The following is a 13,725-nucleotide window of genomic DNA, read 5'->3' as shown; positions in this document are numbered from 1 at the left end:
TGCAAGCATTTGTACTGGTCTATAGATTAGGAACAGGGCTTCGTCATAGGACCTTACCGCCCAGTTGTTGGTTAGATTCGTGCCTTGACCAGTCATATAATGGAGTTATAATGCGGTTATAAATATTTTTGTATATATTTTGGGTGGTCTGCGTATCAGAAGGCCATAATAAGAAGCTTTTTAGCCTCCATTGCACAAATGCCTGTCCAGTCACTTGTATGAGCTTGTTAGCATCAATGCATGAATGCCTTAATAAGAGAGCTCTGCTCATGGAAGCGTTGTTGAGCCCAAAGTGCCAGCCACACACTGTACCCACAGACCAAACACAAGGACTTTACCTACACAAGTCAAACTACTAATCTGCTGATCCATGGGGAAAAAAACGTTGTAATTCCTCAAGCCCGGACCAGGCCCTTCTACTAATATTTATATTGCATGAGTTTATTGTGTTAGACTAACCACTAACCTATAATTTCTTATACAGGTGAATCAGACATGCCTTCTAGGGATAGATTCAGGCCTCGATTCCAGCATGTTCCTGCATGTGGGCGCAGCTGAAAAAAAAATCTGTAAAACCGAATTGTTGCCAGAGATCTGTATACAGTCGCAAGAAAAAGTATGTGAACCCTTTGGAAATACCTGGATTTCTGCATAAATTAGTCATACAATTTGATATGATCTTCATCTAGGTCACAACAATAGACAAACACAGTCTGCTTAAACTAATAACACACAAACAATTATACATTTTCATGTTTTTTTTTTAACACACTGTGTAAACATTCACAGTGCAGGGTGGCAGCAATAACTTCCACCAAATGTTTTCTGTAGTTGCGGATCAGACCTGTACAATGGTCAGGAGGAATTCTAGACCATTCCTCTTTAAAAAACTGTTTCAGTTCAGCAATATTCTTGGGATGTCTGGTATGAACCGCTCTCTTGAGGTCATCCCACAGCATCTCAATCGAGTTGAGGTCAGGAATCTGACAGGGCAACTCCAGAAGGCGTATTTTCTTCTGTTGAAGCCATTATGTTGTTGATTTACTTCTATGTTTTTGGTCATTGTCCTGCTGCATCACCCAACTTCGGTTGAACTTCCATTGGCAAACAGATAGCTTAACATTTCATTTTTCCGTCGATGATAGCAAGCTGTCCAGGCCCTGAGGCAGCAAAGTAGCCCCAAACCATGATGCTCCCTCCACCATACTTTACAGGTGGGATGATGTTTTGATGTTGGTGTGCTGTGTCTTTTTTCTCCACACATAGTGTTGTGTGTTCCTTCCAAACAACTCAACTGTAGTTTCATCTGTCCACAGAATATTTTGCCAGTAGTGCTGTGGAACATCCATGTGCACTTTTGCAAACTTCAGACGTGCAGCAATGTTGTTGTTTTTTGACAGCAGTGGCTTCTTCCATGGTGTCCTCCCATTGTTTAGTGTTTTACGTATCGTAGATATCACATCTGCCCCCCCCCCCTGCCCTGCATCACGCACTCCTATCATCCATTACGCACACCTGCCTTCCCTCGTCACGCGCATCAGCGATATTGGACTCACCTGGACTCACTCATCACCTGTTATTACCTCCCCTATATTTATCAGTTCCCCAGCTGTGTTCCCCACTTCTGCATTAATTGATTTTTTCTTGTATTACTAGTTTGCTGACGCTGTTCCTGTCTTGTTACATGTCCGTTCATTATTAAATGTCTGCTTAATCTCTCCAGCGTCATTCCATGTGACAGTAGACTCGTCAGCAGGGATGTTAGCATCTTCCAGAGATTTCTGTACTTCTGAAACTCTAGGATTCTTAACCTCATTCAGCATTCTGCGCTGTGCTCTTTCAGTCATCTTTGCAGGACAGCCACTCCTAGGGAGAGTAGCAACAGTGCTGAATCCATTTCCATCCATCCTTTCTCCATTTATAGGCAATTTGTCTTACCGTGGACTGATGAACATCAAGGCTTTTAGAGATACTTTTGTAACCCTTTCCAGCTTTATGCATGTCAACAATTCTTAATCTTAGGTCTTCTGAGATCTCTTTTGTTCTACGCATGGTTCACATCAGGCAATACTTCTTGTGAATAGCTACCTCAAATTTTGTGTTTTTAAGAGGGCAAGGCAGCTCTAACCAACATCTCCAATCTCATCTCATTGATTGAACTCCAGGTTAGCCAGGAGCTAACCCGCGACAACCGACAACTGCATAACAGTTTCATTGTTTTTATTTAGGCGATGTCAGAGGTGTACTGCGTTGGAGTTGGAGTTGTCAAATCAGCAAGTGGCTCTTGGCCCTATTGCGGACCTTGCAATTAGTTATAATCTCAGCCTTGTACAGTGCATCCATGGATGCCAAGTGCCAAATGGTTGAAGTGCTTCCATTACCCATTTAGGCAAATTCCGCATTAATAAATTGGCGACAGCCTGTATCGCCTCCTACCTATCTGTTTCATGTCTCAGGTAGCCTGTGAAAGCCAGCATTGATAGAATGCAAGAATTGACTAATATTTGCCATAGTCTAATAATTATCATGTGCCAACATATCGCCAACGGTCCTTACAATGGGGAAACTTGCACTCCTGTGGACCTGAAATAATTGGATGGTGAAAGACGTTTTTGCAAGGGGTAGGCATTTTTGCAAGGGGTAGGCATTTAGAATTAAATGTGGAGTGGAACATTATAGTTATGCGATGACATCGTGTCCCTGTGTACCTTCAAAACTATTCGGCAATCATAATTTATTTGAAAAACAGTTTCCATCATCGTTTGTCGCATCATTTGTCATCTGTCGAACGGATACAATTGTTGTTGATCTTTAGAGAATTTGCTTTTGATGAAAAAACCTGGGTCAATTCAAACCTGGCTAATGACAAGAAGAGCATTCGCTCACCGATTTGACAGCTCCAACTGCTCTCCAGTTGTGGGTCAGCTGGAACTGGTTAAATCTAGGCCTGTGTTTGGCAGGAATGAAGATTGGTTCTGAATACATGGGTTAACATATTGAAATTATGTCATGAGAGGGAGGGACTATTCACTTCCTAAATATAGCGTGCTCTCTTAGGTGAATACACCAACAATTTGCCTACTTTAGGGGATCAGGGGTTGCTGCTAATGAATAATCAGTGACATTTTCAGCGGTGACATTATGGTTGTCTAAATACATCTCCTTATTTAATGTGAACTTGTCTGGCAGTGTTCAGTGTTTGGTCGTTCCTTTATCATTTTAATGTTTGACAAAGACATATGTTCTATTCTGTATTTCTGTTGTGTTGTTCTTGGCACATTGGTCCTGGTCTTGCACTTGGCAAAGTCAACCTAATACGAGAGATGTTTTTCAAATGAAAAAAGAAAACAAAGGAGTTCAAATCAAATCAAAATGTATTGGTCACATACACATATTTAGCTGATGTTATTGGGGGGGAGCGAAAGGCTTGTGTTCCTAGCTCCAACAGTGCAGTTGTATCTAACAATTTGGAACAATACACACAAATCTAAAAGTAAAAGAATGGAATTAAGAAATATATAAATATTAGGACAAGCAATGTTGTAGTGGCATTGACTAAAATACAGTAGAATAGAATGCAGTCTATACATATGACATGAGAAAAGCACTATGTAAACATTAATAAAGTGACTAGTGTTACATTATTAAAGTGGCCTGTGATTCCATGTTTATGTACAGTATATAGGTCAACAGCCTCTAAGGTGCAGTGTTGAGTAATCGGGTGGTGGTCAGCTAGTGATGGCTATTTAACAGTCTGATGGCTTTGAGATAGAAGCTGTTTTTCAGTCTCTTGGTCCCAGCTTTGAGGCACCTGTACTGACCTCCCCTTCTGGATGATAGTAGGGTGAACAGGCCATGGTCGTTGATGTTCTTGATGATCTCTTTGGCCTTCCTGTGACATCGGGTGCTGTAGATGTCCTGGAGGGCAGGCAATGTGCCCCCGGTGATGCGTTGGGAAGACCACACCACTCTCTGGAGAGCCCTGCGGTTGTTGGTGGTGCAGTTGCCGTACCAGGCGGTGATACAGCCATGTACACCGAGGAGGGGGAGCTCCCTTTGCTATTTCCTGAAGTCCACGATCAGCTGCTTTGTTTTGTTGACGTTGAGTGAAAGGTTATTTTCCTTTCACCACACTGCCAGGGCCCTCACCTCCTCCCTGTAGGCTGTCTCGTCATTGTTGCTAATCAGGCCTACTACTGTTGTGTCGTCTGCAAACTTGATGATTGAGTTGGAGATGTGCATGGCCACACAGTCGAGCGTGAACAGGGAGTACAGGAGGGGGCTGTGCACACACCATTATGGGGCCCCAGGGTTGAGTATCAGCAAAGTGGAGGTGTTGTTTCCTACCTTCACCACCTGGGGGGCGGTCTATCAGGAAGTCCAGGACCCAGTTGCAAAGGGCGGGGTTCAGACCCAGGGCCCCAAGCTTAATGATGAGTTTGGAGGGTACCTTGGTATTGAAGGCTGAGCTATAGTCAATGAACAGCATTCTTACATAGGTATTCCTCTTGTCCAGGTGGGATAGGGCAGTGTGCAGTGCAATGGCGATTGCATCGTCTGTGGACCTATTGGGGCGGTAAGCAAATTGAAGTGGGTCTAGAGTGTCAGGTAAAGTAGAGGTGATATGATCCTTAACTAGCCTCTGAAAGCACTTCATGATGACAGAAGTGAGTGCTATGGAGCGATAGTCATTTAGTTCAGTTATCTTTTCTTTCTTGGTTACAGGAACAGTGGTGGACATCTTAAAGCAGGTGGGGACAGCAAACTCGGATAGGGAGAGATTGAATATGTCCTTAAACACTCCAGCCAGATGGTCTGCGCATGTTCTGAGGACACGGCTAGGGATGCCATCTGGGCTTGCAGCCTTGCGAGGGTTAACCCGCTTAAATTACTTACTCACATCGGCCACGGAGAAGGAGTGCCTACAGTCCTTGGGAGCGGGCCGTGTCGGTGGCACTGTGTTATCCTCAAAGCGGCCGAAGAAGGTGTTAAGCTTGTCCGGGAGCAAGATGTCAGTGTCTGCGATGTGGCTGGTTTTCACTTTGTAGTCCGTGATTGTCTGTAGACCCTGCCACACAGGGTCTACAGACAATCAGAGTCATTGAATTGCAACTCCGTACTGACATTTTGCCTGTTTGATTGCCTTACGGAGAGAATAACGACGCTGTTTGCATTCAACCATTTTCCCAGTCACCTTGCATTGGTTAAATCCGGTGGTTCGCACTTTCAGTTTTGCATGAATGCTGCCATCTATCCACAGTTTCTGGTTTGGGTAGGTTTTAATAGTCACAGTGGGAACAACATCCCCTATACACTTCCTGATGAACTCAGCCACCGTGTCAGAGTACATGTCAATATTATTCTCAGAGGCTACGCAAAACATATCCCAGTCTGCGTGATCAAAACAATATTGAAGCATGGATTCTGATTGGTCAGACCTGCATTGAATATTCCTTAGCACGGGTATTTTCTGTTTGAAGCAAAATGGAAGCAAAATGGAGTTGTGATCTGATTTGCTGAAGGGAGGGCGGGGGTGGGTCTTGATTTGATGATAACACAGGTTTTGCTAAAGGTACTATATATGCTTCAGAAGGAATTGATGGGGTGCAAGGGGTGACTATCCACCAGTCAAAACAGATTCGTCATACCCCCAGAGTTACAAAGAATGGGGCGAGAGAAAGGCACTGTATTTCCACACCACATTTTCTCCTTCTATCGTATTGCTCAATAATTGAATGCCATGCCACACACATACTTGAGTGTCTTGATTGTCTTAGGTTTTTCTAAATGTGTTTAATGACAGTTACGTGAGCATGCCGTGACTCATTCTCTGCCCTAGCGTCTAACACACACACACACACACACACACACACACACACACACACACACACACACACACACACACACACACACACACACACACACACACACACACACACACACACACACACACACACACACACACACACACACACACACATGCAGCTTGCCAAAGCGGTTGCGAAACAGCCCTGCCTGCGCTACACCACGTCTTCGACTGAGACTCCCTGACAGGAATTTCCCATCGCCCCATTATCAGCATCTGACGAGCTGAGTGATCGCAGTTGCATCTGCCCAAATGCTAAGAGCAACCGATTTTTCTCCTTTTCCTGCTCCTATCCTATCCCAGAGAAGTGAGGTTGGGTTTATGAATGGGCTCATTGTGAACATGTGAGGTTTCTGTCTTTTTGTTTGTCTGTCTGTACCAAGGTTGTGTAAATGAGCATAGTTGGACTGTATAGCTATCATAGCTATCATGAGGCGTTTAACTAGATAGCAGGATTCCTCCCTGCTTAGAAACGAACTGGGTCCTGTGGGGTGATGGTGTGATGGCTTTAGCAGAGTTACTCCCATGGTGCACATTGCTTGTTCTGATATTTCTTAATTTCTTTCTTTTTACTTTTGGATTACATGCATATTGTTTTGTATCGTTTTGTCTGAAAATCTGAACATCTGAAAATCTGTGTACACGACCAATAAACTTTGTTTTACAGTCATCCACGCCAGGAGACAATGGCAGCTCATCCACTCTAGAAGACTATGGCAGCGCGTCCACTCGAGAAGACTATGGCAGCTCGTCCACTCTAGAAGACTATGGCAGCTCGTCCATGCCAGTAGAATATGACAGCTCATCCACTCTAGAAGACTATGGCAGCTCATCCACTCTAGAATACTATGGCAGCTCGTCCACTCTAGAAGACTATGGCAGCTCATCCACGCCAAGAGAATATGGCAGCTCGTCCACTCTAGAAGACTATAGCAAGTACTATGGCAGCTCATCCACACCAGGAGACTATGGCAGCTCGCCCAGGCCAGGAGACTATAGCAGCTCGTCCATGCCAGGAGACTATGGCAGCTCATCCACACCAGGAGACTATGGCAGCTCGCCCAGGCAAGGAGACTAGGCAGCTCGCCCAGGCCAGGAGACTATGGCAGCTCGTCCACTCTAGAAGACTATGGCAGCTTGTCCAGCCCAGGAGAATATGGCAGCTCATCCACTCCAGAAGACTATGGCAGCTCGTCCACGCCAGGAGAATATATTGCAGCTCGTCCACTCTAGAAGACTATAGCAGCTCGCCCAGGCCAGGAGACTATGGCAGCTCGTCCACGCCAGGAGACTATGGCAGATCGCCCAGGTCAGGAGACTATGGCAGCTCATCCACACCAGGAGACTATGGCAGCTCATCCACACCAGGAGACTATGGCAGCTCATCCACACCAGGAGACTATGGTAGCTCATCCACACCAGGAGACTATGGCAGCTCATCCACTCTAGAAGACTATGGCAGCGCGTCCACTCGAGAAGACTATGGCAGCTCGTCCACTCTAGAAGACTATGGCAGCTCGTCCATGCCAGTAGAATATGACAGCTCATCCACTCTAGAAGACTATGGCAGCTCATCCACTCTAGAATACTATGGCAGCTCGTCCACTCTAGAAGACTATGGCAGCTCATCCACGCCAAGAGAATATGGCAGCTCGTCCACTCTAGAAGACTATAGCAAGTACTATGGCAGCTCATCCACACCAGGAGACTATGGCAGCTCGCCCAGGCCAGGAGACTATAGCAGCTCGTCCATGCCAGGAGACTATGGCAGCTCATCCACACCAGGAGACTATGGCAGCTCGCCCAGGCAAGGAGACTAGGCAGCTCGCCCAGGCAAGGAGACTAGGCAGCTCGCCCAGGCCAGGAGACTATGGCAGCTCGTCCACTCTAGAAGACTATGGCAGCTTGTCCAGCCCAGGAGAATATGGCAGCTCATCCACTCCAGAAGACTATGGCAGCCCGTCCACGCCAGGAGAATATATTGCAGCTCGTCCACTCTAGAAGACTATAGCAGCTCGCCCAGGCCAGGAGACTATGGCAGCTCGTCCACGCCAGGAGACTATGGCAGATCGCCCAGGTCAGGAGACTATGGCAGCTCATCCACACCAGGAGACTATGGCAGCTCATCCACACCAGGAGACTATGGCAGCTCATCCACACCAGGAGACTATGGTAGCTCATCCACACCAGGAGACTATGGCAGCTCGTCCACACCAGGAGACTATGGCAGCTCGCCCAGGCCAGGAGTCTATGGCAGCTCGCCCAGGCCAGGAGACTATGGCAGCTCGTGACAATGGTAACCTACAAGTGTGCCAGATGCCAATGCAATATTATAAGTATTATTCATTATTGTCCCTGCAAGATTTAAATCAAGACATGTTTGATGGAAACTAAACCCTAATGGTTGTGTCCCTAACACAAAATGGTTCATTTACATTGAATTGCAGAGTCGTGGGGGTTTTATTCGACTTCTTGCCACAGAGAACAATTATAGTGCCCATAATTTTGCTTACTTATTCACTTATCTGGTGAAGTAGCTAGCATTTTTAGACAGGGTTCTCCCTCTGTACTCCCTTTATTGTAACAAGCAAAGTGGTTTACACTATTTGTCCCAATAATACAAAACAAATGGGAATGATCTAGAAAATAAATTGCAGCAGAACAATGCAGAGGGGACATTAATTGAATGTTCTCTGTCTCTCTCCTGTTATTCATCACTTCCAAACAAGGCTACCTGTGGAGAGCAGAGCAGACAGAGAAACTGCATCCCAAATGGAACTCTATTCCCTACATAGTGCAGTACTTTTGACCATGGGCCAGAGTCAAAAGTAGTGCACTATAAAGGGAATAGGGTGCCATATGGGACACAGCCAGAGAGACCGTCTCTCCCTTGGAGACACACACCAAGCTCCTGTATATTGCGCATGCTTTGAATTTTTTCACAGCAACCTAAGTTACTCAAACAGTTACTCAGTCCAATACCCACTGATACCTAGGCAGGATACTCTAAACACAACTGTTGCTATGATACCAGTTTCGTCGCTCTGTCCTTTCTTTTGTTTCTCTGTAGAAAAGAGAGAAGGTGCAAAGAAAATGAAACAGAGGTGTCACCTGGCATTCCTGAAGATGTTCTACTTTCTTTCTGTTTGGGAGTCTCTGTCTCTCTTTCTCTTCCTCCCAGTCACTTCTTTATTTTATTTTTTCTATCGGGCAGACAGGTAAATTATCCTGACTCTGTCTCCTACTCATAGCTTACATTACAACGTGCAGTTCAGTGAAGATTTGGAATGAGCAAAGTACACAGACAACGCTAGATTTTCCTATAAAATGTGCTCTGCATGCAGAAGTTCAGAAGCAGAGGTTGTTCTTCAGACCTGGAGGTTCCAGGGAAGCACCCAGACTTTGCCAGGAGGAGTGAAAGATGTTTTTCCGCTAACAGCACCTAACCCATCTGTCTGTCCGTATCAGTCAATATGCAGTCAGACAGAAAAGTAGAGATTTGTGTACGTGATGTCATTTATTTACCATAACCATAGCTCCTACAGATATACAGGGCATTCTGAAAGTATTCAGACCCCTTCCCTTTTTCCACATTTTGTTACGTTACAACCTTGTTCTAAAATGGATCAAATAAAAAATGTTCCTCATCAATCTACACACAATACCCCATAATGACAAAGCGAAAACAGGTTTTGAGAAATGTTAGCAAATGTATTTAAAATAAAAAACAGATACCTTATTTACACAAGTATTCAGACCCTTTGCTGTGAGACTCAAAACTGAGCTTGTTTCTACAACTTGATTGGAGTTCACCTGTGGTAAATTCAATTGATTGGACATGATTTGGAAAGGCACACACCTGTCTATATAAGGTCCCACAGTTGGCAGTGCTTGTCAGAGCAAAAACAAAGCCATGAGGTCGACGGAATTGTTTTAAGCACTCCGAACCAGGATTGTGTCAAGGCACAGATCTGGGGAAAGGTACCAAAACATTTCTGCAGCTTTGAAGGTCCCCAAGAACACAGTGGCATCCATCATTATTTAAAGGAAGAAGTTTAGAACCACCAAGACTCTTCCTAGAGCTGGCTATTTTTCAGTGTTAGGGACTTGGAGACTAGTCAGGTTTGAAGGAAAGATGAACAGAGCAAAGTACAAAGAGATCCTTGATGAAAACCTGCTCCAGAGTGCTCAGAACCTCAGACTGGGTCGAAGCTTCCCCTTCCAACAGGACAATGAACCTAAGCACACAGGCAAGACAACGCAGGAGAGGCTTCGGGACAAGTATCTGAATGTTCTTGAGTGGCCCAGCCAGAGCCCGGACTTGAACTCGATCAAACATCTCTGGAGAGACCTGAAAATAGCTGTGCAGCAACGCTCCCCATCCAAACTGAGAGCTTGAGATGATCTGCAGAGAAGAATGGGAGAAACTCCCAAAATACAGCTTGTGCCAAGCTTGTAGCGTAATACCCAAGATGACTCAAGGCTGTAATCGCTGCCAAAGGTGCTTCAACAAAGTACTGAGTCAGTTTTTTATTTTGAATAAATTTGCAAAAATCTAAAAAAAAAGTTTTTTTTCTTTGTCAATATGGGGTATTGTGTGTAGATTGACGAGGATTAAAACAAAAAAACTATTTTAGAATAAGGCTGTAACATAACAAAATGAGGAAAAAGTCAAGGGGGCTGAATACTTTCTGAATGCACTGTAGATACCTTGTCTAAGTTACATAGTCTCGAAAACCTGACCCCAGGCAGCACAGTGACTAGGGTCGGGTTTCAATGATGGACTATTTGGCATAGAGGAGCTACATCACTACCTACGTCACCACCTTATTTGCTTGAATAAAATACAAAGGGCTAGTTTGCTAGTTTGCATCAACTACCTTAACTAAAACCACTGCAAAGGTTTTGAATTGTGACGTTGTGGAATGTCTGCCTTGTGATTTGTTGGGAGAGTCCCTGCAACTGGTTTACAAAACTATAGGGTCTGGTTTACAAAACTATAGGTTACACTTATGTACTAACTGCAAGTTCATTATCATTAATTATTTTATTTTGCTTCTGCTTATTTTGCTTCTGTGGCTTTAGTAGGGGAAAGTACTGGTAATTGCACGTGGTCACGAATACCTGCAATGTAGCTTAAATTCTACAACAAAATCTCCCTTCCCTGGCATGATTAATTCAAACTGCCCTATCTTAATTTAGATCATCTGTCTCACTTCTGCCATTCTGTGGACGATTTTGATTTATTTATGAGCAGAAAGTAATATTAGGGTAACTTTCAATAATTTTATTCTCAATTTACACAGCTGTCAAGTGCATTTATAGCTTTGTACATTCACACACGGCCGGCATGTTGTGCTCCAACCATGCCTCTTTCCTTCCCACATCCACTCTCTCCAGTCTCCTCATACCTATTCCTTCCCAGATCCACTCTCTCCAGTCTCCTCATACCTATTCCTTCCCACATCCACTCTCTCCAGTCTCCTCATACCTATTCCTTCCCACATCCATTCTCTCCAGTCTCCTCATACCTATTCCTTCCCACATCCACTCTCTCCAGTCTCCTCATACCTATTCCTTCCCACATCCACTCTCTCCAGTCTCCTCATACCTATTCCTTCCCACATCCACTCTCTCCAGTCTCCTCATACCTATTCCTTCCCACATCCACTCTCTCCAGTCTCCTCATACCTATTCCTTCCCACATCCACTCTCTCTAGTCTCCTCATACCTATTCATAGTCTGTGATTTGTTACTACTATGTACTAAACAGAGGAAGGACACAAAGCAATCTCTAGACCATTCCCAATTGTATTGTAAGAATAAAAACAGTACAACAAACCAAGCCATCCATCCCATCACCTAGCTTCTCTACACCATGGTTCTGGGTTTAACTATGCCACTACTATCCACTATCTTACTACCCAAGTTGTGTAAGGACACGAAGCCAATGATATTAATGAAGCAAAACAAGGTAATTTGTCCCCAGCTCTCTTACCCCAGGTTGAGACAAGGCTCCTCCTGTCCTGGGTCATAACGACACAGAGAGTGTCTTTCAGAACATTCCCATAATTATCCTCCATCTCATCTGTCTGACGTGGATCTGTCAGTGATATTGATTGTTTGTTCTGATGCCCACCTCCTTGGGGAGTGGAGGGGGATGTTTGGATCCCCCTAGACTAGAGTTGGAAAGGTTTGTTTGAGGAGCCCTTGGGAAAGCTAGTGGCCCGTACTGACTGGAGCTATTGGTGAGACTGGTATTGTGTTAATGGGAGCCTCCAAGACACATGCAGACAAACTGATGAGGTGGATCAGTTTGTGTGCATATGCGGCGGTACGTTTCTGTAAGCTAAGTACTCAGACAGTAGGGCTAGTTCAAGTGCGTCGTACACGTACACGTACACGAGCCCCTAACAAACTGTTTTGAGGATAGCCGTTTTAGTGACCCCTGGTACAGTTTTCTGTCTGTTCTTGTTAGGTCGGATTTTGCACGCTCAAAGTGGGCAAGCCTCCGACTGATGGGCCTCTGCACACACGCCTTCATTTATTCATCATTCGCGCCACCGTCAGAGAGAGAGAAACCACCATTTACCTACCTATAGGCTGGTATTGTCTACATATTTATTTAGTTTGTCATTCTATAATTTTCTTGGAATTTTTGTGGTAATTAAATATAATTGTTTTATAATTCATCATAATACATTTTCCAGAAATATATTTTACCAGCTCTGTGTATTCTCAAATTGTAAAATGTGAGGGAGCACCGCTCCCCTGCACTACGGCAGCAGTACATCCCTGGTCCCTGGGCAAGAAAAGGTTGAAGACCCCTGGAATAGCCAGTTATCCAAACTTGTAGTAATCATGGCCAAATACTGATTGGGCACGCAGGGCATGTGCCCAGGGGCCCTGACTTCCAGGAGGGCACCGTTAGATTTTATTAGTGACTCTCACTCACATATCATTAACATGGAAAAATGTAAAGAACTGCAGAAAATTATATTTAACCTGTTGCGACGAGCCATCCCGGATCCGGGATCGTGAATACAGCCTCAAGCTCATTACCATAACGCAACATTAACTATTCATGAAAATCGCAAATGAAATGAAATAAATCTATTTGCTCTCAAGCTTAGCCTTTTGTTAACAACACTGGCATCTCAGATTTCCAAAAATATGCTTCTCAACCATAGCAAAACAAGCATTTGTGTAACAGTATTGATAGCCTAGCATAGGATTATGCCTGACATTCAGCATGCAACATTTTCACAAAAAACAGAAAAACATTCAAATAAGATCATTTACCTTTGAAGAACTTCAGATGTTTTCAATGTGGAGACTCTCAGTTAGATAGCAAATGTTCAGTTTTTACAAAAATATTATCTGTGTTGACAAATCGCTCCGTTTTCTTCATCACGTTTGGGTAAGAAAAAAAAATGAAAATTAAGTCATTAAAACGCGAACTTTTTTCCAAATTAACTCCATAATATCGACAGAAACATTTAGAATCAAGCCTCAAGGTGTTTTTCACATATCTATCGACGATAAATCCATTGTGGCAGTTGACCTTCTCTTCTGAAGAAATGGAACGTGCATGGACCTAAAGAATAATTTAGACACAGGACACCGGGCGGACACCTGGTAAATGTAGTCTCTTATGGTCAATCTTCCAATGATATGCCTACAAATACATCACAATGCTGCAGACACCTTGGAGAAACGACACAAAGGGCAGGCTCATTCCTGGCGCATTCACAGCCATATAAGGAGACATTGGAACACAGCGCCTTCAGAATCTGGGGCATTTCCTGTATGAAACTTCATATCGGTTTCGCCTGTAGCATTAGTTCTGGGGCACTCAC

At 44.3% G+C, this 13,725-nt stretch overlaps 1 protein-coding gene across 1 annotated transcript; it reads left to right on the top strand.

Moving 5' to 3' along the window:
* Positions 1–532: 532 nt before the first annotated feature.
* LOC127913016 (uncharacterized) lies at positions 533–8,157 on the top strand. Its single transcript, XM_052484208.1, has 4 exons — positions 533–544; positions 6,534–6,931; positions 7,044–7,673; positions 7,812–8,157. Exons 1-4 carry the CDS (start codon positions 533–535, stop codon positions 8,155–8,157), a joined length of 1,386 nt encoding a protein of 461 aa, XP_052340168.1.
* Positions 8,158–13,725: the final 5,568 nt, after the last annotated feature.

This window comes from Oncorhynchus keta, chromosome 28 (genome assembly GCF_023373465.1).
Source record: "Oncorhynchus keta strain PuntledgeMale-10-30-2019 chromosome 28, Oket_V2, whole genome shotgun sequence".
Classification (NCBI taxonomy): domain Eukaryota; kingdom Metazoa; phylum Chordata; class Actinopteri; order Salmoniformes; family Salmonidae; genus Oncorhynchus; species Oncorhynchus keta.
The sequence above is the reverse complement of the archived record's forward strand: the minus strand, read 5'-3'. Positions and strand labels throughout refer to the sequence as shown.

Coding starts and splice junctions, on each gene's coding strand:
- LOC127913016 (XM_052484208.1), top strand. Junction 6,932..7,043: donor GACTATGGCAGCTCGCCCAG/GCAAGGAGACTA, acceptor CATCCACTCCAG/AAGACTATGGCAGCTCGTCC. Junction 7,674..7,811: donor GACTATGGCAGCTCGCCCAG/GCAAGGAGACTA, acceptor CATCCACTCCAG/AAGACTATGGCAGCCCGTCC.